The sequence below is a fragment of the Pseudoliparis swirei genome, chromosome 6, assembly GCF_029220125.1.
Source record: "Pseudoliparis swirei isolate HS2019 ecotype Mariana Trench chromosome 6, NWPU_hadal_v1, whole genome shotgun sequence".
In the NCBI taxonomy this organism is placed as follows: domain Eukaryota; kingdom Metazoa; phylum Chordata; class Actinopteri; order Perciformes; family Liparidae; genus Pseudoliparis; species Pseudoliparis swirei.
In genome coordinates, this window is record NC_079393.1 from 12,147,252 (window position 1) to 12,170,113 (window position 22,862).

The 22,862-nt window shown below is 41.4% G+C and overlaps 2 protein-coding genes across 3 annotated transcripts; one reads left to right on the plus strand and one right to left on the minus strand.

Moving 5' to 3' along the window:
* Nucleotides 1-1,944: 1,944 nt before the first annotated feature.
* Nucleotides 1,945-16,951, plus strand: stra6 (signaling receptor and transporter of retinol STRA6). Of its 2 annotated transcripts, none has more exons than XM_056416656.1 (18): nucleotides 1,945-2,000; nucleotides 4,820-5,207; nucleotides 6,267-6,333; nucleotides 7,166-7,248; nucleotides 8,326-8,459; nucleotides 9,012-9,178; nucleotides 9,964-10,089; nucleotides 10,835-10,902; nucleotides 11,611-11,681; nucleotides 11,766-11,827; nucleotides 11,952-12,114; nucleotides 12,309-12,384; nucleotides 12,820-12,953; nucleotides 13,347-13,464; nucleotides 13,737-13,838; nucleotides 13,931-14,094; nucleotides 14,721-14,858; nucleotides 16,014-16,951. In XM_056416656.1, exons 2-18 carry the CDS (start codon nucleotides 5,137-5,139, stop codon nucleotides 16,235-16,237), a joined length of 1,968 nt encoding a protein of 655 aa, XP_056272631.1. In that variant the 5' UTR covers nucleotides 1,945-2,000; nucleotides 4,820-5,136; the 3' UTR covers nucleotides 16,238-16,951. The 2 variants fall into 2 exon arrangements, with proteins under 2 accessions (XP_056272631.1, XP_056272633.1); XM_056416658.1 differs by lacking the exon at nucleotides 1,945-2,000 and adding an exon at nucleotides 2,870-2,884.
* A 471-nt stretch (nucleotides 16,952-17,422) lies between these two features.
* islr2 (immunoglobulin superfamily containing leucine-rich repeat 2) lies at nucleotides 17,423-22,029 on the minus strand. The gene is made up of 2 exons (XM_056416818.1): nucleotides 21,833-22,029; nucleotides 17,423-20,611 (listed from the first exon to the last, which is right to left on the minus strand). Exon 2 carries the CDS (start codon nucleotides 20,600-20,602, stop codon nucleotides 18,479-18,481), a length of 2,124 nt encoding a protein of 707 aa, XP_056272793.1. The 5' UTR covers nucleotides 20,603-20,611; nucleotides 21,833-22,029; the 3' UTR covers nucleotides 17,423-18,478.
* Nucleotides 22,030-22,862: the final 833 nt, after the last annotated feature.

Genomic DNA, 22,862 nt, shown 5'->3' on the forward strand with positions numbered 1-22,862 from the left:
CAGCTGTCAACAGAGATAAGCAGTTCTTTCATGTTCACTCAAACGTACATGTTTTTCAGCCTCAAACACACACAAATCCAATTATGCTCTAATTGAGTGTTACAAGGCTCATTGATTATGACAGAGGCAGTGCAGCCGACTGAGCTGCAGAAAAATATCCCTGGTAATTAGCCCCCGGCACCCAGGAGGCCTTCAGGAGACATGATTTAATATTGAGGCAATATTTCTCAATATCGCTCAATTTAAATCGACTTGGCCAACAGTAAAATGGTGGAATTTAAAGGCAGATACAATTGGATTTGTTTTATTCATCTGAGGCATCTTAAATCAAAACTAGACTGAATAGTATATTTAAAAGAAATTCCATCACGTAATCTAATTAATTCTATATATTAGGACAGCTGTGATGGCAGATTTCTGATTCAGTTGCAGAGTCAGCTAGTTTATAATTATGGTGGTGTTCTTTTCCCCGTGAAATGATTACTTTGCTTCTTCGGGAGTTATTTTAAGTCTGTCGACCTAATTACTTGGACGAAACAGTAAACTTGCTTTTATGTGAAGGTCAAAGAAAGGTCATCTTTTGCTAGTGTGTGAGGGAACAAGTCAGGACTCTTTGGATGCATAAATAGCTTTCACTTGAGGTTTCCACTTCAGTGTCGGAGGCAGGAAGCTATTCAAGAAAAGAAGAACAAACTGTTCTTGAATTCAAACTAATGGGCACACATTTACCAGCTGTGTGAGCCCTGAAGGTTAAATCCTACAATTCAAAGTATGTTGTTCATATACACATTAATAGAATATTGTTTCTGAGGTCAATAAAGATAATAGCTTTCCCTGCACATGTTGTCACTAATGAGGCACTGAAAAGAGAGTGGAGCATTTGTAAAGGGCATCTTTGTGCACAAACTCCTCATATAATAATAACAAAACCACAAGGAGCTTATATTAGTTGTGACATTTTTAAATGTAATGGCTCCAGTTATATGTGGGGCAAGATTTGGGTGGAGTTCTGATGTTACTGTAACCCCAAAACTGCTGTAGTATCCTGGATAGAGCCTAACCCATCTCCCTTTAGAGTTACTGAGCACATACATGGGCTATAGGGATGTTATTGACAAAGTGTCTGACTTCATGAAGGAACACAGTGAACACAAACTAATCTCAGGGCATCAATAGAAAGTCTCGTCGAGGCCACGATGTGACTGAATCTCTTACTTTGCCATCAACCTGTTGCTCTAAGCCTCTCACAAGTGTAGCCTCTGCGTTGAGGTGAATGCGTTTCTGATTAAATTAATCTTGAAATAACAAAATGGTGACAAAGGTAAAGACATATTTTATTTTGGGTATTCAGTGCATCAGGTTGTCCGTGCATGTGTACCAGAAATTAATTTACGGTCACCACCTCCAAAATGTCTGTAAAATCAGAAATATGTATCAGAATATAAAGTAACATGTCGTTATGCTGAAGCAACATTGACCGGAACAATCTCCTCTTTGGCCGGAAATGTCAACAGAGCATAAAAATCCAGCAGGCTGTCACAAAGGTCACCGAGGACACACACCATGAAGACAAGGCTGAAACCCAAATGCAGACGTATAGGCCTACTTTGGTGTATAAAGGCTCAAATAGGATGTTTATCCTTTAAAAATAGGCCAAACCAAAATGACAAAGACTTTCCCATTGCGCAATACATATATTGCAAGATGTCTGCATTCTTATTCTTATCATGAGCGTGACCTTATAAGTCACCTCTAAATGTTTCACAACAACTTTTCTTCAAGCTTGCATGCAGCAGCTCTTTTTATGATGTTCTCCCCACAACAAGATAGAGACCGGGGCAAAGTCCTCATCGCAGGCGAGGTGGCCGGAGTGAAGACACGCGGCTGTCTAGCTTGTTGTTTTGTTTATGTAGTTATTTAACTTGGTGGGTGTATTGTGGAAAATGATGACAACTAAAGTAAAAGCCCTCCACGCCAAGGGAGCACATGTCTATCACGAGGTAAGATCCTGCTTTCAAACTGTATGTCGCGTGTAGTTGTCAATGGGCCGCAGTGGGGACATGCTTGAGGACATTTAAGTGTCAAAGTGTCATTTAATGTTCAGGTTATGCACTGAACGCAGCTTTCTTTAAATAAAAGTAAACTTCCTTGGCGCATGATAAAAAGAGCTGTCGGTGCCAGCAGTGCCGCTTTGACATTAATCCGCCGTCCCCGCCCACCTGGCGCGGCCGCACACCTGCAGGCGGCCGGTGACTAAGTACCGTTAGCCTAGCATCGCCTAGCACCTCGGAGTGCGTCGAAGGGATTCGCAGGGTTAGCTCATAAAAATCACTTTTTAATGTAACATAGACTCAATTTGACGCAGGTTAATTCATATATGCATACACGCCAAAACTACTTTTTTTAACAATGAAAGTCGCAGATAAGTTAGTCCAGTGCACGTGAAACAGAGCCACAGGTGATTAGGTTACCTGTCGGGGCTTTCGGGATGAACGTCTCTTTGTTGTCGGAGGATCGGGCTCAACTTCAAAGGCTTGACATTTGTCCACGATGTCTGTGCGAAACTAAATCCAGAGGACCCGACTGCAGCTGCCTTTCACATCAAAACTGGGGACACGCATGCTCCGCGCTGGGAATATGACACGTCTGTCTGCTTCATTGCTTTGATGTTGTTTAGCGAAATAAAAAATACAGAGTAATTTCATTAAAATGCGGATAAATGCCTCCAAGTTCAACAAAGTTTGGGCTCATAAAATTACCCGGAGGATGATAGTGCGGAAATGAAAGTCGATCAGCATGGAAAGTTATGCGGAGCATCTTCACTAGACGGGCAGGGCATTAGCAGCAGGACTGGACATGGAGGGGTGGCAAAGGACGTTTAAAGGTACCGTCAACATTTTCTATATTCATGTTATTTTAAAAAAAAATTTATCAACATCTTTTTTAGTATTTGTTAACTGAGTCGCCCACGTTTATTTAGTTTGTGGATGCCTGACTTTGCTGTCTTGATTGTTAGAAATAGATGAGTAAATCAGTGATGACATTCTGATTGTTTTTTCAATGCTCATGCCTAATATATTTCCACCCAAAGGGCTCTCCAACCGACTTCCCTAAACCTGATACAAGTGAACTGTCCTGCTCAATAAAACTGTCCTCTGTGATGTAATTCTAACTGTTCAAAGCATTCTTTGTTCAGTGACCCCTTTATTTGCTGGCCTGCTTATTCTTTGGGAGCACATTTGATTTAGTGGTTTACTATGCTTGAGAAACCGCGTTTTCTCAGGAGTGTTAGGAGGGACGTTTTGTTGCTTTTTAAAGTTGTGTGACGGTAATCCCGGCATAATGAGTGTATGCTGACATGGAGGCAGTGTTGCAAAACTGACTTGGTCTCAGCCGGCTGCAGCTGAATGCAGAGTTGATCTCTGCATATTGCAAAAATAGATATTCAACCAAACTCCAGAAATGTGACTGAGTGGGTGCAATTTGTTGCAGAAAGAAAATCATTTGAGCCGGTGTGTCGCCATGACCGTTGACCTGGGCATAGCATTCGTATGCTTGTGCTTTCCTGACATTGGAGGCTCTTTTCGATCCTTTTGCCTTTGTTTGCACTGTCGCCGATGTTAATCATTCCCTTGAATTCAAAATGAAACACCTGCTGTCCAAATCGTCTTTTCTACCATTTAAGAAAAACTTCTTATTCCTGTTTTGAGATGTTCCATTTTCAAAAGAACAGGAGAGACAGTGTACAAAACAGATGAAGAAAAAACTGTGATGTAGTGGAAATATAGTAAGGAAGAAAGTATTGTGTTGAGTGATTAAACTCACCTTTTTGGCACTAATGTTTGGTAGCTGGAAAGTAGGAGAATCATAAGTGGTATGCAACTATCAACAATGCAATAGACTTAGCTCTGGTGCTTGTTTAGGTTTATGTCATTATTTTTTTTAAAGTGGCAAGAATTTGTTGTCTAAGCTGATATTCTGAAGTCTCCCCTCCTTTTGTAAGTCCATACAATGGAGAGTTGTCCATGTTTATTGTTGGACATCGGTTGTGCCTTATGAGCTGACAAAAGACACCATTGGTATGACACAAAAGTTCCCATGAAATTCCTTTGCTCGGGGCAGTGTGACTGTACCTATTGTTGAATCCATTTCAGTCACATATCATTTACTCGTATCATGTTGGAAACATAGATTCGCCCTTTTCTTTTGGATCTTTATCAGTTGTTTACAGGACTACTTTTATTACTGAAAGTTTGGAAATCACCAGTTTTCATATTAACCATTTGTTTCTTTTAGACAACATAACTTGATACCAGTGGGAAAAATTAAAGATGCAAGTTTCTTGGACATCTTTATATTAATGTATCTGTAGAAGTCAAAGTACTGGGTTAAATGAACCTTTCCTTGATCCTTATCACACTGAATGTGCAGAGTTATGTAGGGAGGTGTGATCTAACTGGCCATCCTGATAAAAGGTAGTTCATCCATCTTACTTTATTTGGTTCCACTAGGTAGAATTTCACAAATGTAACTGATCCCTGACTGAGGGGAACAACATGTGAATTCCCCTGTTATCAATGTGGAACTTGGCTCTGATGGGAAAGGCTCATCGCTCCCAGCTACCGACACAGTCCTAGTAGCTGGAGTTTTTCTAACTCTGCATATCTGACCTTGTCAACTATCGCCCTCAGGTCTAATAACACAAGCCCAAAAGTAGATGTAATCCTCTGTAAATCGCAGGTGGCCTTTCAGATTGGCTGCCCAGATCTCCACTTGTTCCCTCTTTTCACACACGGCCCCCCTCTCACTCTCTCCCCAGGATCCCAGTGTGGTGGTAACCCTCAGCTGAAATAGGGCCTTTGCAGGGTGGAGGCAGCACGCTGCAGCCAGGACTTGTCACATTACTCTCAGCTCCACAGTGGGACGAGGGCACCTGAATACAGACTGAGGGAGAGTAACTGAGTCGGGGTGAGGGCTAGACCAAACACAGGGAAGCAGCAGCAACTGAGTCCAACTTGGGAGACTCTCTTTAACTCTGGAGTCAGGTGGAGACAGCAGTGTGTCGGCAAAGATTGTGGTTTAAAGTATTCCAGCCTCCTGTAAGACTTTGGACCTGTTTAAAAAAGAGACAGCACAATGGATCAGGATGCTCCAGTTGACTATGAGTACCCGGACCTGGATCCGTTGCCGTCCAAAATTGAAGCAGAGTAAGTACAATCTCTTCACCGTACTGGAGGCTTAAATGTCAACTTAGTTTTGTATGTTTTGTTTCTGTTTGTCCAGTTTGTCCATTATTTAACCTGTATTTAAAGTTTTCAGGATACAGCTCTCATTGAGATATTAGGTGACACTTGGCACATTTCTTCCGTGTCGGTGTCGATGTGTGGTCTCGTTTCTGTTCAGCATTTCAGTAAAAGCTGCTTCATTTTCATGCGTCGAACGCAGGTTTTAGGTTTTGCACCCATAAAAAGTACGAGAGTTTTAACAAAAGGGCATTGAACCCATGATAACTTGTTTAGGTTTTTACTGTCAATATTTTCAAGTCAGTCAGTTATCTCATCATTCTTTGCCCCTAGCCCATCCCACAATGCAACAGGGCACATGCAGTATTTACAGTACTTTTTGGGATGTTCATTAATATAATATTTATATTTATAAATGGCCTCAAATGAGAAAAGGAGCAGCAATACAATAAATACAATGTCATACAATGTTAAGCTAATAAACTGTTAATAGATTGTTGTGTAAACTGTGAGTTGTGGCGTGAAAAGTGTTTGTGTTGTCACTCCGCCAGCTCCGAATGAGAATTTTGACATCACCTTTTATTTAGACACACTCTGCTCTCTGAGTTCCATGTTACGAATTCAAGTGACTTGTGGAAAATGTCGAAACATTAATCGTGGAAGCTGCCATCTTTATGCTCCCAGACCACACAGTGAGTGTAGCATGTTCTCCCAATCGATCACGTATGAAGCCTTCGCTGACCATCAGGGTTGTAATAACTACCCCATGACCAGGCATTCCTGCCCTTCCAGTGCACGTACTTGAACATAGGCATTTGTTGTTTTCCCGTGTCACGCTGATACCAATCCGTTTAAATGCAAATCTCTGCTGTGGGATTTCAGCTCCAAAGTTTCTAGCCCCAAATGGTCCTGACAGTGACGTGTGAACGGTTTATAGGTGTGGGTCTGCTCAGTGGCTCAAATCCTAGAGTCTTAACTTTGATTGTTTTGCTCATGTGTGTATGTTTTGTTCCTTTTTTTTAGAATAATCCTTCCATGTGACCCTACTGCTGATGACAGGCTCTACCACATATCCATCACTGCAATATCTGTAAGTACTGTTGGATTCATGTGATGCAACATTAAGCTGTCCTGACGTTCAAATTCACAAGGCGCCTGATATCACATCTTATTTTCAGACATTTAGCATGTTTTGTGATGTGCTGTAGAGATATGCTGATTGTATTCCCCGTGATAAAGTTATGCACCGTTTGGCTATCGAAGCGTTTTCATTCATTGTTTGGCTATTAGTTAGTTTGTTAGTTAGTTAGGATATCTCAAAAAGTTGGGAACAGGTGTTAATGCAAAAGGACCCTGGTTCAAGGTGATCCAGATAAAAGTGTGGGCCATACTGAACGAGTCACATTATAAAATATGCTTATCAATATGATTTTTTTTTCTGGAGATCCTGACCCCAAAATGGTGACTTAGTATATAAAATAGAGTTTATCCATGTAATTGCAATCGCATCAAACAAATCAAATAATACAAATGAAACAGTAATATAAGATAATCATGAGTGCAGAAGATTTATCAATCGTGTCACTCAACCACTGTGAGATCCGGTAATGTTCACTCCTATAGGGCTAGTTTCTCACCTTCTGATGTCTGCTTTAAAGGCTGTAGTCGGTCCAGACTGTTCCGTTTTAGAGCAAGGCAGTCATCCTTATGTTTCCTAAATGTGTCACAGGTCATCACAGACCAATGAACTCTCTCTGGTTAGTGATCCTGACTGATGACGATTCATTCAGACCACATCCATGGGGAGCACTAATGAGACACCGGGGCTTGGCAGGTTTGCGGGGTCAGGCCTGGACCCTGGGGAACCCACAGCTGCATGCCACCGGGTAGATGGGGCCAACTGACATTTCTTCTCCTCCTAGCTCGTTGTCATGCTGATCCTCGCAATCCTAGCCAGACGCGCGAAGGTGGGCGAAAGACAGAAAGGACTCACAGGTTTATTCAGGTGAGGCTGTATTTTAACTTCTATCTCTCCTTTCTTGAATGACAATAAGCACCATTACTAAATGTGAAATCAAATAGCTACTTGCTTTGATAGGACCCTACTTGTAACTTGACCTGGTCTAGCCCAGTGAATTGCATATCATTTGCATTACTATTGATCTTTGTCCTTGGTAAACAGCTGATTTATAAATTGATTTCCTTTTACCTGTCACTCATTGGCTTCCATTTATTTCCATATGTTATGTTTCATAACAGTAGGTTGAGTGAACATTCTGCATAAGAGATGCAGGGTAATAATGTTCTGATAATTATTGTCTTTGATGAACTAATATCCTGATTACATCGTATATCCAGATATCGTGGTACATAGTCTAAATTGATAATAATGAGCAATATTAATAAAAATCTCTCAAAATCGGATTATTCTGCACTAAAGTTCTTGAATCAAAAAGAAAATAGTCCACAAGAGTATACAAAACCATCTGGTTATTTCATATCAACTAAAAAACATGCTATGTTGTGATATTAATTGTTATCGAGATCTAAAATGATTGTTGGGCGCCATTGTATTTGCATTTTGTTCGAACATAAACTATATGGAAACATGGCTGTGGAGATAAGAACTGTGAGTTTTCCATCGTATAAAGGCGACCTGTAGCTACTTCTCAAGGAAAGAATGACGGCTGTTTCCCAAAAGCACTGGAACACAATTTTAAAGCTGTGTACTCGCACGTCATATATAATATCAATTAATTTATAGTACAAAGGTTCTCTACACTAATTCCATCGTTTGACTTGCTGATGTCCCTTTAGCAATTAGTCCCCAAATCGGTTGGAGTTGTGCAGTGGCCAACAGGCAGCGCGGTGGTCAGACAGAGGGACTTCCAGGTGTGAATGTGTGTAATTGTGGAGTTTTGGTGCTGATGAGAGCTTTCATGCTCAGTGGATTGAGTTGGAAAACAGTGATGGATTTTTCACTCTCGAACCAGTTTGGCTCATCGTTGATGATATGACGGTGACATTCAAATGTGAGGCTGGTAACGTGTGGACTCTAAATACCTGCTGCTTGATTTCACAGTCCGGTCAACTTCCTGGATCATACTCAGCACAAGGGCCTCGCAGTGGCTGTGTTTGGAGTGCTCCTGTGCAAACTGTGGGGCCTGGTCGTATCGCCGAACCCCCTCCCCTTCACAACAGACACAGAGAATAAACGTGAGAAAGTCATCTTGGTTCTTCCTGCACCAGCTTCAGCCTATTTGCATTCACTTTTTACATTGATTGTTAATTATTTTACACTTTTAAATGTGTATTTTGGTCGTTTTAACAAGTGGGTAATGGATAATTAGGTAGCATCAAATGGAAACGCATAAACATTAATTGTATACAGTGGGTTATGTAATTGGATTATTTGGTTTCCATGTGTCTCGTTATTTTCAACTAAGCTTTACAAGAAGCTTTTTTTCTGAAATTGAATTACATAAGAATTGACTCTAAGGAGTCGGGTTCCCTGCTACTTTACACAATCCCCAAAAGAACAAGGTTCAGCAGACTAGAAAATATTGAGACTATGCAACAGAATTATATATTAGATTCATCATAGTTTCCACACATTATGAGAAAATTTGTTTTTAAGGGTTTAACTGAAGCATAATTATTTGTTTTTCGAAGTTTCAATTGTTTGTTGCTTCTCAAGTAAATCACAAATCTGTGTGTAGTGCTTTTGATGCTGTGCTTGGTCTTCACACAGTTTTGTTGTATTTGCAGAGAACTGGGTGATTCTGGGACTCTTCTACTACCCCGCACTATACTACCCTCTCCTGGCATGTGGTACTTTGCATAATAAAGTTGGCTATGTACTTGGGAGCTTCTTGTCTTGGACGCACTTTAGTATTCTGGTCTGGCAGAAATTTGACTGTCCCAGAACACCTCTGGTAAGTAAAGATGACAGAAATAAATTAATGAGGATTAAAGTGATTTAAATTGTCTAGATTGTCACTGGATTCACTTTCTTAGTAATGTGTCATCTGTCTGAGTTTCAAGGATTATTTCAGAGAAAAGGCAGGTTTGTTCTGGTCTGGAAACCCATTAATTGCCAAACAAAGCTGATCTGTAGCACATGTAAGAGTGATTTGAAAAGATTAATATCCGGCTTTTCAGACGGACACATGGTTGGTGTTTCTAACCTTACGTAATCCCAGATTTTGTCCACGTTGTTTAGGTTTTCTCTGAGATGAATGTTTAAGACTCAAAATAATTAGTTCCACTGTCTGTTGGTCTTAATCAAAAGCTTTGTCCCAGTTAATCTGTTTAGTGTGTGTCAGGAAAGAGAGACACCCAGGCATTGGATGGTTCGCCTTTTCTTTTTAATCGTGGCTATGATCCCACTATGAGCTGGCACACAGAAAATGCTGCGGGGAACATTTGAGCTCATCTGCATGACTAAGCTCAACATGAAGACAATAGAATACATTTTACTAAAGATTATATTTAGTATAGTATTTATTTCTTAACACGGCAAAAAGAAAAATCACACGCTATTATATCACAGCATTTGGTGTCAACTTAATAAAATACTTTAATTATGAGAGCATTTTCTATGGCACTTAAAAAATACAAGTTTATGTGTTACAATGTCGTTTTAACTTGTATTTCTAGTGCGTCATTCCGAAAACAAATTGTTAGGTAATTTATAGTCTTTTTTTATGTTCTCTTGCAGATACACAAGCACTACTCCCTTTTCGCCAGCCTGCCCCAGATAGCTTGCTTGGCATTCCTTAGTTTCCAGTATCCCCTTTTCCTATTCAAGGGCTTAAAGGGCACCAAAAAGAACAATGCTTCAGAGGTAAGTCTTGATCTGAGTGCGGCTCCTTTGCCAATGGGGCTTCAGGTTGTTTGTACAGCACTTATAACAATAATTGTTTGGACGGTTTACGCAACAAACTGGATACAAGATCAATTTTCTATGTTCACTTAAGCAAGAACTGTTTTTAAAAAATGTCTCTAAGACGCACATTTGTTCTGAATCTGTGCACGTGAGGAACCTTTATAAGCCACCTTCTAATCAAGGGGTTTATGGAGCTCATAGAGTCTAGGCTGAGGGAAAATGTGAAGTCCAATGCAGCATGCCAGTCTAATCATTTTAAGTAGATTTGACGTTATTGGTTTACGTTATGTTGTTAAGCAGATTATGAAGAGGTTGCCTTGTTTTCTCACCAAGGAGACACAATGCTGTGTTTATGGGATGCTAATCTCAGTCTGGGTGTGACAAAGCTGAGGCTGAGGCAATAGCCCGGGGTGTCACCCCCCCCAGCCCCCCTCCCCTCCACCCCACGAGAACGTACCTGACACCATAAATGTACCCAGATACGGTAACTTATCTAAAGGAGCCTTATTTTTCAACCAATCTGTTCCCCAAAGTTCAGATTTAAACACCATCCCTTCAAAGGAGTTCAGGAATATGAAGGCCGAACTGAAACGTGACCCCAAACATCTATGAAATCGTATAATTCAAATTTGCAGCACTATCTTAACCCATTTACAATATAATTTGGTTCCTTTCACAATTGATGTTCATTTTTTTCTATTAGGATCTCAGAAGCAGCTATTATAAAGAGTATGTGAAGAAAATACTCAGGAAGAAGCCCATCCCAATCTGGTGAGAATTGTCACCCATCATCAGTAACACATGGTATTTGCTGCATTGTTAGATGTCGTTTTTATCTTTTAGATGTATATTGTCTAGGAGCTGTTTTCCTCAAATAAGAAACTTGGATTCACGGAACTTGTTTAGCTGGATGTTACTTTTCTAAGTGATCTGGTGGGCTGACAGATTTACAGATTGATCCCTTAAAAGGAAAAACATTTGTGGAGATTCTAGTTGAGATTTTTTTCAGTGATAATCGCACCGAAGATTTACTGGAGGAATGTGGCCACGTTACATTTCTAACATTTATCATCTTGTGCCAATTTTAAACAGTTTGAGGTGTAAAGTAATACGATTTTATAATTACTTACTACTCTCACATCCAGCCGATCCTTCTTTGTCCAAATGAAAAATTAACTTTTATTTACGTACAAAATATCTTTCACAATAGAAAAATCAATAATGGTGTGGAACTTAATTTAACGTAATTTTATCAGCTGGTTGAAACAATCGGAAATATTTCCACATACAGTCAATGTAAAGGACGTGTCATGCAAAGGATGTAGGTGATTGAGCACCAGCAAATGTATTTTCTCTTCCATTTGTAGAGAATGTATGAAACACTTTTTTTGGGTATTTGATGTATTCAAGGATGATGGCAAAAATGGCTGGTGAATTCCTTGAAGTGTAAATGTGTGCCTCTGTTTACCTTTCTCACAGCTCAGAGACGCCAAAGCTCCCTCAAAGAATAATTGATGCGTTGAAGTCATATATTTATACACCAGAGGAAGGTAAAGGTTGGTCCTGTGTTGTCTGGTTATGCCTTCTTGTCATTAAAATTAAATTAAAACTACAACTTCTACCGTTTCAAACAGCTTTCCGCTTTCCACTGAAGTTGGCTATATCTGCTGTGGTGTCATGTATTACCCTGTATCAGGTAAGGGCCATATCGATGAGACTAAGTGCTGCACACGGTATTCACCTGATGGTAAGTTGATTGACTAGATTGGTTGATGTTTTCCTTTCCAGTAATTCCTTTATATTTATTTGGATTGTTTTAGGTGAGTCTTCTCCTGATCTCGGCCGTGGTGCCGCACCTCCAGATTGCCCGTTTGGGAGTCGATGAAGACATCGCCAACGTTTTAGCTGGCTTCAAGATTATGCTGGCCCCGAGCAAACAGGAAGTGGTCAGAATAGTGGTTTATTACATCTGGTGTGTAGAAGGTGAGTGACACCAGAAAGGAGAAGCAGCCATTTAGGGATATGAGAGATGCAGAATATACATGTATTTATTCATTGAACATTGACGTGGCCCCGCCTCATGAGCGTGTGGCACATATATGTGCCGTGCTGATTGTCAATAAATGACACCCTCCCACAGTGAACAACCTACATGCCGTGTGCTCCTTTCCCTGCAGTGTGCTACAGCTCAGCAATGACCCTGTCTTGTTTGATCAACCTGGCCATGCTCATGCGGTCCATGGTTCTGCATCGGTAGGTGTGAAAAAGAAAAGTGCAACGGCTGTATTTTCCTTATTTTCTTCTTCTATTTTCTTCCCATTGTTTTTCAAAAATCCCGAGCGTGCTTCTCATTCTGGTTCCTTCATTATAATGCAATGGCTCACAGAGGAGTTATTATAACATAATAGTGAACTAATCATTCAGACAGACAGAATAGGATTTACTCTGCTTTAACTGCAGCTGGAATTGAAAATGGCTATTAAGATAAGAAATGAAATGCTGTAACCATTACCATAAATTATGTCGTATTAAAATAAATTGGTTTCCATGGCCAAGTATTGAATTCCATATCGGTCGTATTCCATGCAAAATTACTTCTCCAATTAAGTATGTAATTGGAACGTTTATGGATGGATCGGGTTGTGTTTTGAGTGCTGCATTGTCTTGATAGTGTTTTTGCATCTGTAGGTCAAACCTGAAGGGGCTGTACAGAGGAGACGTCTATAATGTTTACAACTGCCAGAGAAGTATCAGGGCTTCGCGACCAGCCCTGGTCTGCTGGATGGGATACACCAGCTTCACTGCAGCGCACATCTGCATCGGTACAGCTACTTATCGAAGACTTAACGTCGAGAATACTTTTTTTGGGGGGGGGGGGGATTTTATATATTTGTATTGTTTTTATTTTATTGCGACAGAAATGCTGCTAAACCTTAGATATTGTGTATCATATAGTAACTACACATACTGTTCCCTGAGAAAAGTAAAATGGTGATGGCCAAATAACCAAAATAAATCCTCAATTTGACCAAATAGCCTCAGCAAGGCATTTCCGTTTTAAGATATCAAGCCATATTATTATCACTCTATTTGTTCATAACTCACTCTGTTTGATTTTGGATACTTCTCAAATTCTGTTCTTGAGGTTTCGCATTAGAAACTGCACTTCACTGTGATATCTGTGAGGCCCTGAAGCTCACATCTCTCCTCTGCAGGCATGATCGTCCAAACCATGGTTTTCTTCCTCTGCCTTCTGATCGCCGTCTTCCTCATCATCATCCCTGTACTTCACGGAGAGAATCTTATTCTCTTTCAGAGCTTGTGGAGCATGTGGTGAGTGTCACATCTCACTTCTGATTTTTTGTGTTTTTTTGGATAACTTAAAAAAGCATGTTGGTTATTAAAGAACTGAGGCTTACTTCCTGAACATTTGACACCCGGGAAGGTTTTCAATCAACAGCAACATCATTCTCCATGAACTGTATGTTGCACAGTAATGGCTTCATGTCATATATTGTTCGGTCAGTTACAACATGACTTCTGTGCCTTCTGTCTTTCTTCTGTCACTGCAGGAGATGTTTGATTGTTGATTTTCTTCCCTTCAGGCCTTTCTGGCTGATGATTCTCTTGGCTGTGTTGATTCAACATATCCTCGGCAGGTTTTGCTTCATCAAAAAAACAGCAGGCACACGAGACCTAGACAACAGGTGAGTCACTATAGTCGTGTTCATTTCTTTCATGTTTTTACTGTCAGCTCATTGATCATCATTGTCCTTTAATGCCTCCTTTTGTTTTACAGGGGTAGTCTGTTCCTGCTGACGTACCTGCTGTTTACAGTCAATGTTCTGATCGGGGTGCTCCTGGCAGTGTGGCGCATGGTCATCACAGCCCTGTTCAACATTGTCCACATGGGACGCATGGACATCAGTCTTCTTAACCGCAACGTGGAGGCATTTGACCCAGGTGAGCTGGCTGCTCTGAGTACAGAAGGTGATCAGCACAGACATAATGTCCCTGTCCGGCATGCTGACCCGGCCAGAGCAGCCAGTCAGGTTCCATGCCACCTGCACCTTACACTCTCTGGGTGCATTGTATATGGGCTCAAATGAAAGCATCGCTTGAGAAGTCAATGTCTTTGGATTTTCTAAAAGGATTTGTTTCTTTGTCTCAGACACACAATGTTAATATTTATTGCTATTAACATCATGCTTTTACTTTTGTATACCACATTGTGCTTTTTTCCCACTTTCACTTGGGAGGCTTAAAAAGAAGCAATTTCCTTTGGGCACATGCACTTTTACTGATCCCGGTTTGAGGCCTGAAATGCATTTCCTCTCCACTTTACCCTGCCAGCACTCATATGATATCTGTATTCTGTGCAATGGACTATAATTGCACACCGATCTCTGAAATGACTGCAGATTTAAGACATCTGTTGTCTGAAAAAAGCAGGTGGTTTAAAAAAGAAGAAGTGTGATTGTATGGCCCATTATGTGTGATTGCCTCAAAGCCAACATGGGGGGGCTGTCCTATGTGTTTATTGCTTTTTCCCAGTCCGAGTGATCCCCCCTCCCTGTGTCTGTCTGCAGCCTACCGCTGCTATGCTCATTATCTAAAGATTGAGGTGAGCCAGTCGCACCCTGTGATGAAGGCCTTCTGCGGGATGCTGCTGCAGTCCATGAGCCAGGAGAGCGACGCTACACAGAGGTCACGGGATGCTGAAGAGGGTCTGTAACACAAAACTCACATCTTAGTCTGCACACTCATTCAGTGCGAATGATTCAGCTCACACTCTGGGTCCAGTGTATTCATGCAGTTAAGGATAAGGCCGGGGTTTTCAATATCGCTCCTTTTTCTTCGTCCTTTCCGACTTCTCTACCCTGTTCCCTACACAAGCACTTTGATTCCTAAACAAAATGGGTCACACTTTGAATTGATTTTGGTCTTTTCATGACAATAATAAAAATATAGAAACAGCCAGTATTGTCCTCTAAAGATAAACGTTCATATCTACATTAAAGTGAGTGCAGCATCTTTAATTTCTCCAGAGAGGTGGAGAATCTAGTGGCAGGTCACTGTTTCACATAATCAGATCATCACACTGTCTTGCACGCGCAGAAGAAATGAAAGCTTCGCCGTTCTGATTTAATATGTCAGGAGAAAATTGAGTCACACGACGGAATAATTTACAGTCCTGCTGCTGGTCTCAATCAAATGTGTCATAAACTAATCAGCTGACCAGTATGGCGTGCCCACACGTCTGAGCCGAGCCTCACGCCTCTTCACCGAGAGATAATGGAGTCCTGCGTGTTGCCATTATAAACATTATTCAACCAATGTATCATTGATGTAATTCATACAAAAAATATGAACACCTACTTTGAGGCAGGTCGTTGTTCTGCAGAGATGGTTTATAGTGCTAATGTGTGACAAGAGGAAGCGCATTATAGTGACACATTAGCAGGAAACTGCATTATTCTGGTTTCTTCTCGTCACAGTTGAGTCCAATTACACGTGTGCAGTGCAGATGTTGCTTGTTTCCATCCACAAAACAATGCCTTATCAGAAATAATCTATTGTATTACAACGATTAGTTCTCCAGTAGCTGATTACACAATGAGCTACGATAATTGCCTGTTTCGTATTCATGTGGCCCAAGGGGCGTAAGCTTTCAGTGTGTTAATGGCATGCCCAATATGCTGGCTCCATGCTTAGAGGATTAGAATTTGATTGCTTTCTATTATTACTCTTTCTGAAGCTCGTCCTCAGAGGCATTAAAGTCTTTTCCCATTTTGGTTAAAGAAAAAAAGACAATGTTATTCTTGTGACAATAGGACTTATGACATACCACTGGTGCTATCATGATGTCTGAATGTCCTCAGGGATCCAGCTGGTCCATCAGGAGAAGAAACAGCTCAAAGCGTCCAGCGCAAAGAGGGCCCGCGGGCACTGGCAGCTCCTCTACACCCTGGTCAACAACCCCTCCCTGGTGGGAACCAGGAAGCACTTCCAGCATCAGGCTGCAGACGGCTTTCTGAATGGAAGCCTCCACCGCAGCGCCAAGGAGGGGAGCAGAAAGGAGGCGGCAACAGATGCCAGCAACTGAACACAAATGTGACCCTAATTAATAGGTACAAAGCCTCTTCTGGTTTTGGGAAAGTTTTAAATTCATATTATTCATCCATAATAAGTTATAGCGCCACAGAGATATTCACCGAGCCTTTCCTGTCTGGAGAGAGTGCCTCCTCTTTGTTCTCTTCACGTTAAACTGGTTGTTTATGAGGGCCACCGTCTCCAGTCTGATGTGAGAGCTTTACTGAGTCTCTGACAATAACACACAATAAGTGTGTTCATTGCAATGCATTTGTGCTTATTCGGCACCAATTTGCTTTGTTTTAACCTGAAGGTTAATTGGATGTATTTTCTATTATGTTGTCATCAGTGCAGGTATAATGCAAATTATTTTCGTCCAAACAAAACACATAAGTATCCTTTTAACAAGGGTATTAATGTGCCGATTACTTCACTATTTATGAATGTACATGAGATATTTTCAGGATATACATTTATCTTTTTCCAATTGTACACAATTTGTTTAATTAACAACCTGTGGAATAGAACCTACGAGACAGATTCAACTTTGTATTTTGTGTTTTATTTGTAGATGTTAAAGTCTCAAACCACTAATTTTGATCTTTTCTTGTTTCTGATATTCTCCAACTTTACCTCTTTGTCTGCATTATCCTGTCAACTCCTAGTAAAAATATGAACACCTGAATTGTCCTTCTAATTACTGTGTAAATAAAACTATACAACAGTTTCTCTTTTATCGTTTAAAATGATTGGTATGTTTAATTCTAGAGTGGATTGATTTAAATTCGTGGTGTGATGCTGTTGTTCAGGAAAATGAACTGTGTAGTGTCGGAAGAGAAATGAAGACAAAGGGAAGCTTTGTGTTGATCAGCTTTCAAATGTCGCAGTTTTCCTTCTGCATAAACGCTCTCCAAAATCAGGCCGCCTATGTCTACTTGTTTGTATTTTGTTAAATAGAATAGAAAAATATGACAAACATCTAACCAAATCCCCATGATGAAAAAGCATCAAAATAAGACAAATATATATTTATAATTATTAACTGGGCTGCAATCTGAATCGATTTCAAACTTAAACTGGAGGCATCCAATTGTGGGCTATAAGTTTGATAACATAGGTTTGTTTTTTGATTATTTCGGATACATTTTATTTTGTTTTTTCCTGAAGTAATTCATACGCAAGGTCAAAGACAACCCCAGAAGGTATTCGGTATAGTTTTAATAATTACACTTACATAAAATGATGTAAAAAAATCTTAAAAGGTCACTGGTTGTTTTTCGTTTGGTTCTACAACAGTTCACAAAAAACTCCAATCACAAGACCGTGAAGCCGCCAGACACACAGTGCGCCCTTTTGTTCAGGCTTCATAGAAAATGACCGTCGTAAAAAAAAAAAAAATTTCAATTGACATGGCTTTACATCACAGGTTGACAGTAACATCTACAGTCCTCTAGAATACACTAATAAAAAGCACACACGGCTACGTGACATGCCATGGACACGTTCATGTAAAAAGCGAGAGAAAGCAAGCACCCGTTAATTAAGGTCAAAGTCTCACATTTTTAAAGCCTTACATTACGTCAAACAACATTTTGTGAGTAAAATACCTGGGATTTCCCGTCAAGCACAACACAGTTGAATGTTTAAATTCCTTTTTTTGGGTCTCACAGGACAGCGGGCAGGTCAGCACCGACACCGAATATCTCTTCTAAATATCACCGTCGAGTGGAGCCGCGGAGCCCGCACCTGAAGGCAATTTGAGTGATTGCTTTTCTCTTCCACTTAGCGCAACATTGGTCCCTGTCGTCACGATATTTTAAATCGCTTTTTTTTAAAGATGGCACTTGTTTTTTTTAATGCTCTCTAAAACGGTGAATAAAAAGAAGTTGCCTTCAGTGTCGTGTCCGTTGGCGCAATGTGCGCACACTCCGCGTCTGCCCAGCAGAAAGGGAACACGGTGCTGCTTTCCTGTCAGTTTTGAGGTCTTATACAAACTGTAGAAATCTGTGCTTGCGTTGTAAACTTTTGTTGCTTAATTTAACCTTACAGTAGACAACAAATGTCACATGAATTAATTCACAATCTCAAGTGATGGACGGACTACTTTCTGAGGTTTAAAAAAAAAGCTGTAAATATCCACCTTTTTTTGTATGAGAAGCCGTCGTTGTTCACGCGGAGTGATAGTGGGTGAGCTACCGGCTTGAATGAAGGTTGATGAAAGTAAGATATCTGACAGTACTCGCAGACGTCGAGCTCAGCGGCTTGGCTGCTTGTAGTTGCCGTTGATCTCCTCCGAGATGTTGACTGCCTCCGCTCCCAGCGGTAACCTGTCACTGTACTCCGAGCCCACTTCAAACTCCTCCTGGTTGGTTTTGGATGAGGATTCGGGGATGGAGTCAGTCACCACGCTGCCCTCAGCCTCCCCGTCTCCATCCTCCCCATCGGCCTCTCCCTCCCCCTCGCCTAACTCGCTGGGCTCGAAGGTTTTCTCGGACTCCACAAAAGACGCCCTGGGATCGAAATCTCCTGCCATCTGTTTCTCCATCTGATCCGGATTCTGAGCCTTCATGATCAGCCTGTAGGTCTTACCTTGGTACTTGTATAACAAATGGCAGCAGGTGGCGCCCAGTAAGGGAACAGTGGCCAGACCCAGTAGGAAAATGCTAACGACCACGATAATCAGCAGGGAGGGGATCTTCTTCCGGGTGGTGAAGACCACTTGGACTTGGCAGTCCTGCCCCCCATAGGTGAGACAAAGTGTGTAATTGGTGCCCGGCTGTAAACCATGGAAGCGGTAGGCGTTAACCCCCTCCTCTATATTGGACCACTGTACCATGGAGTGTCCATTCCCTGTATTTACACAGAGGTAGAGCATTTCCAAGGTGCTTTTACTGGACGACTGGTACAGACCCAAGGCCTCTTTATTCACGGTTTCCTGGTTGTCCGTGTGACTCATGTGGAGGTTAGATTTTCTGCTGGAAAGCTGCAGCGGGTTCAGCTGCACTTTGGCCTCCGTCTCTGACACTTCTAACGCAATCACACCGAAATCAAACGTGTACTGCTTCAGGTCATCCAAGCTCAGGTTGAAGGCGTGGTTGGAGATGTATTCACTGCTTTCTCTCACGCCGCACTTGCTCGCAAAGGTGGGGACCTTCGAAGCGCCTCCGGCCTGCCCTGTGCCGACATTTTTGTCCGAACCTTCAGAGCTGCCCTTCGTCTTGTCGTCAGGCTTGGTCCAGTTGATTTTGGAGATCTTGGTCTCTCCAGTATTCTTAGCGGATGGGCGGATCTTGTCCAGCGTAGAATCGAGCTTCGAGTCGCTGCCGTGCTTTTGGGTGACTGCCAGAGACACTTTAATGGTGCTCTCCGCCTTACCTAAATCATTCACCGCAGAGCAGCTGTAATTTCCATCTTCCTTTTTACTCATCCGAGGTACGATGAGAGTGCCGTTTCTAAAGACGAGGAATCGATTGTTGGTTGTTTTATCATTAATTGGCACATCATTAATCTCTCCAGTGGAGGGCAAGGGGAACAGAAAATTCTGATTTCCTGCGGTCATCTCCCAGCTGACTTGTGGCGTGGGGCTCCCTGTTGTCTCACAATTTAAAATGACCATGAATCCCTCGTAGAGCTCTGTGCTCTCGATGTTGGGCTCGGATGATATTTTGACAGTCGGGGCCTTGCAGACCAGTTTGGGGATGGATGTAACCATTGTACCCTTCAGGTGTTCAGGGGTGTCACATACGATTAATGTTTGGTCGGGGACAGAAATCTTAGTTGTCGCGATCCAATCCCTCAGCCACTCCAGGCTGCAGGAGCATGTGAAGGGGTTGTTAAAAATCTGTAGGTGAGACATGGAGACGAGAACAGTGAAGGTACCCTGCACAATGGTGATAAACTTGTTGTTGTTGATGCGCAGCGACCGCAGCTCTTTGAGAGTGGAAAAGGCGTCCTTTGGCAGGTTCACCATCTCGTTGTTGTTCATCTTCAGAAGCTGCAGGGCGGTGAGGTTGACCAGATCCTCCCAGGGAAAGCTCACAATTTTGTTGTAGCTGATGTCCAGGTTGCGGAGATGGGCCAGGGGGGCCAAGGTGTCCGTTTCTATGGTAACTATCTCATTGTGGGCCAGCCAGAGAGAGGTGACCAGTGTGATATTGGTGAAGGTTTTACTTTTCAGGGATTTGATCTTGTTGGCAGAAAGGCTCACGGTGGTAACGTTGGAGGGGAGACCCACGGGCACCACCAGCAGGTCTTTGTAAGCACAGTCAGCGAACTGGTGGGCAAATTTATCCTGGCAGCTGCAGAGCTCTGGACAGCTCTGCACATGGCCCACCACGGTGGCCCACAGGGCAAGGAGCTGCAGCAGCCGGCTCGCCATTTTCTGCACCTGCAAGCATCAATTATAAGACATTAATGGAAGGTCAAACTTGTACCATATAACATAACATCCATTAGAGCATAATGCACGGTGGAAGCTTTTACATTTCATATCCACTTAATTATGTTTTATTTATAGTTGTGGTTTTTTAAAGGGGCATCAAAGCACTTTAATGCAGCTCAAGATGTCATGAAAAAATTCGTAAAATGAAAGAAACAGAAAACAAAAACAACCCAGATGAATACTGCTGCTGCTAATATGATTCAACGCATACAAAGCAACATTTCCTTTTGCTTCAACGATACTTTAACCAAATGTACTGCATTAAAAAGACATGTTTGGAAGTCTGAGCATGTTAGAAAAGCATAAATGCACATATAGGCATATAGGATCATATCGCAGGTCAAATTAAAACATGGTTATAATTTAATGTAAACCACAGGAGATTAAAACAAATGTGGATCTTTGATTCAGAAATCTGTTGATATTATGCCTGCAAAATGTCAGTCTTGTCATAGAAAATGCTGATGAGTGACATTTGTAATTGTATTGTCAAACAAAACTCATGGAGTCCTATGAGTTCACCAGGGATGAAAAGGATAGAATCCTAACGTTGTATTTGAGGACTTATTGCAAAATGTGTCACTTCACATTGAAGTTTAATATTGTAAATTTTTTTGAGGCAAGTTTTGATACAAAACTCTAAATATCATAGTTATTGCTGTCCTGAGACATAAATGGTTCACCTTGTGTTTCTGTGTGGAGTCTCACTATTTTATATTTGATTTTAAGTCGTGTACAGGCAGATGTTTCATCTGGATATTTTTCAACGAATAAAGTTACAGATTTGGAAGTGAAATTAGCATTTTTAGCGAGTGTGTAGATGTATAATAGAGTGACACTGAGTTGGTAAAATGTCGGCCACTCCCTGTTTACATATTTGCTCCTGCTCAGACAGGAACAATACCTGCGCGGACGAACTGGCGCTATTCATGGTGATGAAACCTTTGATTTATACAGTTAAACGAAAGCATTTCACTTTTAGCGAGATCTGAATTGCATTGTTTCCCATGTCAGTTTATACAGAGGTATATTTTGCACACGTGAATAGATGTCCTTTTGATTAGTCAACTAGAGGGCAATGTTTTTCCACCTTAGCTTAGATCTGGATTCTTCTTTTTTCATCCTTTATCTCCAGTAACTGTCCCGTTAACGACTGAATCATCTTACCTGTCCAATTTTAACTTCAATTCCTGTGTCTTATCAATCACTTCCTGGAGTTTACAATCCTCTCAAACAAGTTTAATGGTCCAAAAAACTCGAGTCCTCATATGTTGCGGATCCTTTCACATGACTTTTGCAGACATCGACAGCGTTGAAGGGCGGTGGAGGGAACATTTTTCCCGGTGAGCCGCTGTTGAGGTCCGACGGCGCTATTTCCTCTCCAGCTATGGGATTCAGTGCGCGTGCCCGACGCCACGGAGCGAGAAAAGGAGCAGTGGACGCGCAGCCTCTCCCATCTCTCCCCTCACTATTAAAGATACAGATGCTCTGGGTCCTCCACCCTCAGAAAATATATAAATAATTTAGGATCCGATGTTTAATTTATTACCCCGACCCAAGCCTAATCTTTGACCTCATTCAGGTTGGCTGCAGCCTTATTGTCTTAAATTAAAGCACAGAAGAGAGTTTCCAAACACACTGACAGGTTTTAAATTAAGTTGTACTGCGAGCACCAGGCTAAAGACATTTCCATCACTGCTGCTTTATGTTTTGGGCTTTAATATTAAATGACGACAACAACAACACACTTTAAATATAAATTCAGAGGATTCTAGTGAGCTAAAACATATCTTGACCCACATCAGCCGCAGATCATTTGATGGCTTTTCATCATATTATGTGTCGCGACGCCAACATTGATGAGAAAACTTTAGTGATTGCGTTACAACCGGAAGTGGCATAGAAAGGTAATAGATTAGAGACCTCTTTAAGGGAAATGACAAATATTTGTTAATCTTTTAAATCGGAAATAGTTCTTAATCGCACTAATTAATCCACTGGTTTCTTGTAAAGGCATGTGGTATATGGCGTTAAGCGTATTATTTGTAAATAAACATTATATGTCAAAATTATTCCTTACATGTTTGAGTCATATGGATTAGTGTTTCTGTCTGAAGATATTTATTTCCTGCTCAAATACTGCCACCGTCTGGTGTGCTGCAGTTCAAACAACGAGCCATTTGGCATCACGCTATGT

Coding starts and splice junctions, on each gene's coding strand:
- stra6 (XM_056416656.1), top strand. CDS start 5,137: ATGGATCAGGATGCTCCAGTTGACTATGAGTACCCGGACCTGGATCCG. Junction 11,828..11,951: donor CATGTATTACCCTGTATCAG/GTAAGGGCCATA, acceptor GGATTGTTTTAG/GTGAGTCTTCTCCTGATCTC. Junction 12,385..12,819: donor CGGTCCATGGTTCTGCATCG/GTAGGTGTGAAA, acceptor TTGCATCTGTAG/GTCAAACCTGAAGGGGCTGT.
- islr2 (XM_056416818.1), bottom strand. CDS start 20,602: ATGGCGAGCCGGCTGCTGCAGCTCCTTGCCCTGTGGGCCACCGTGGTG.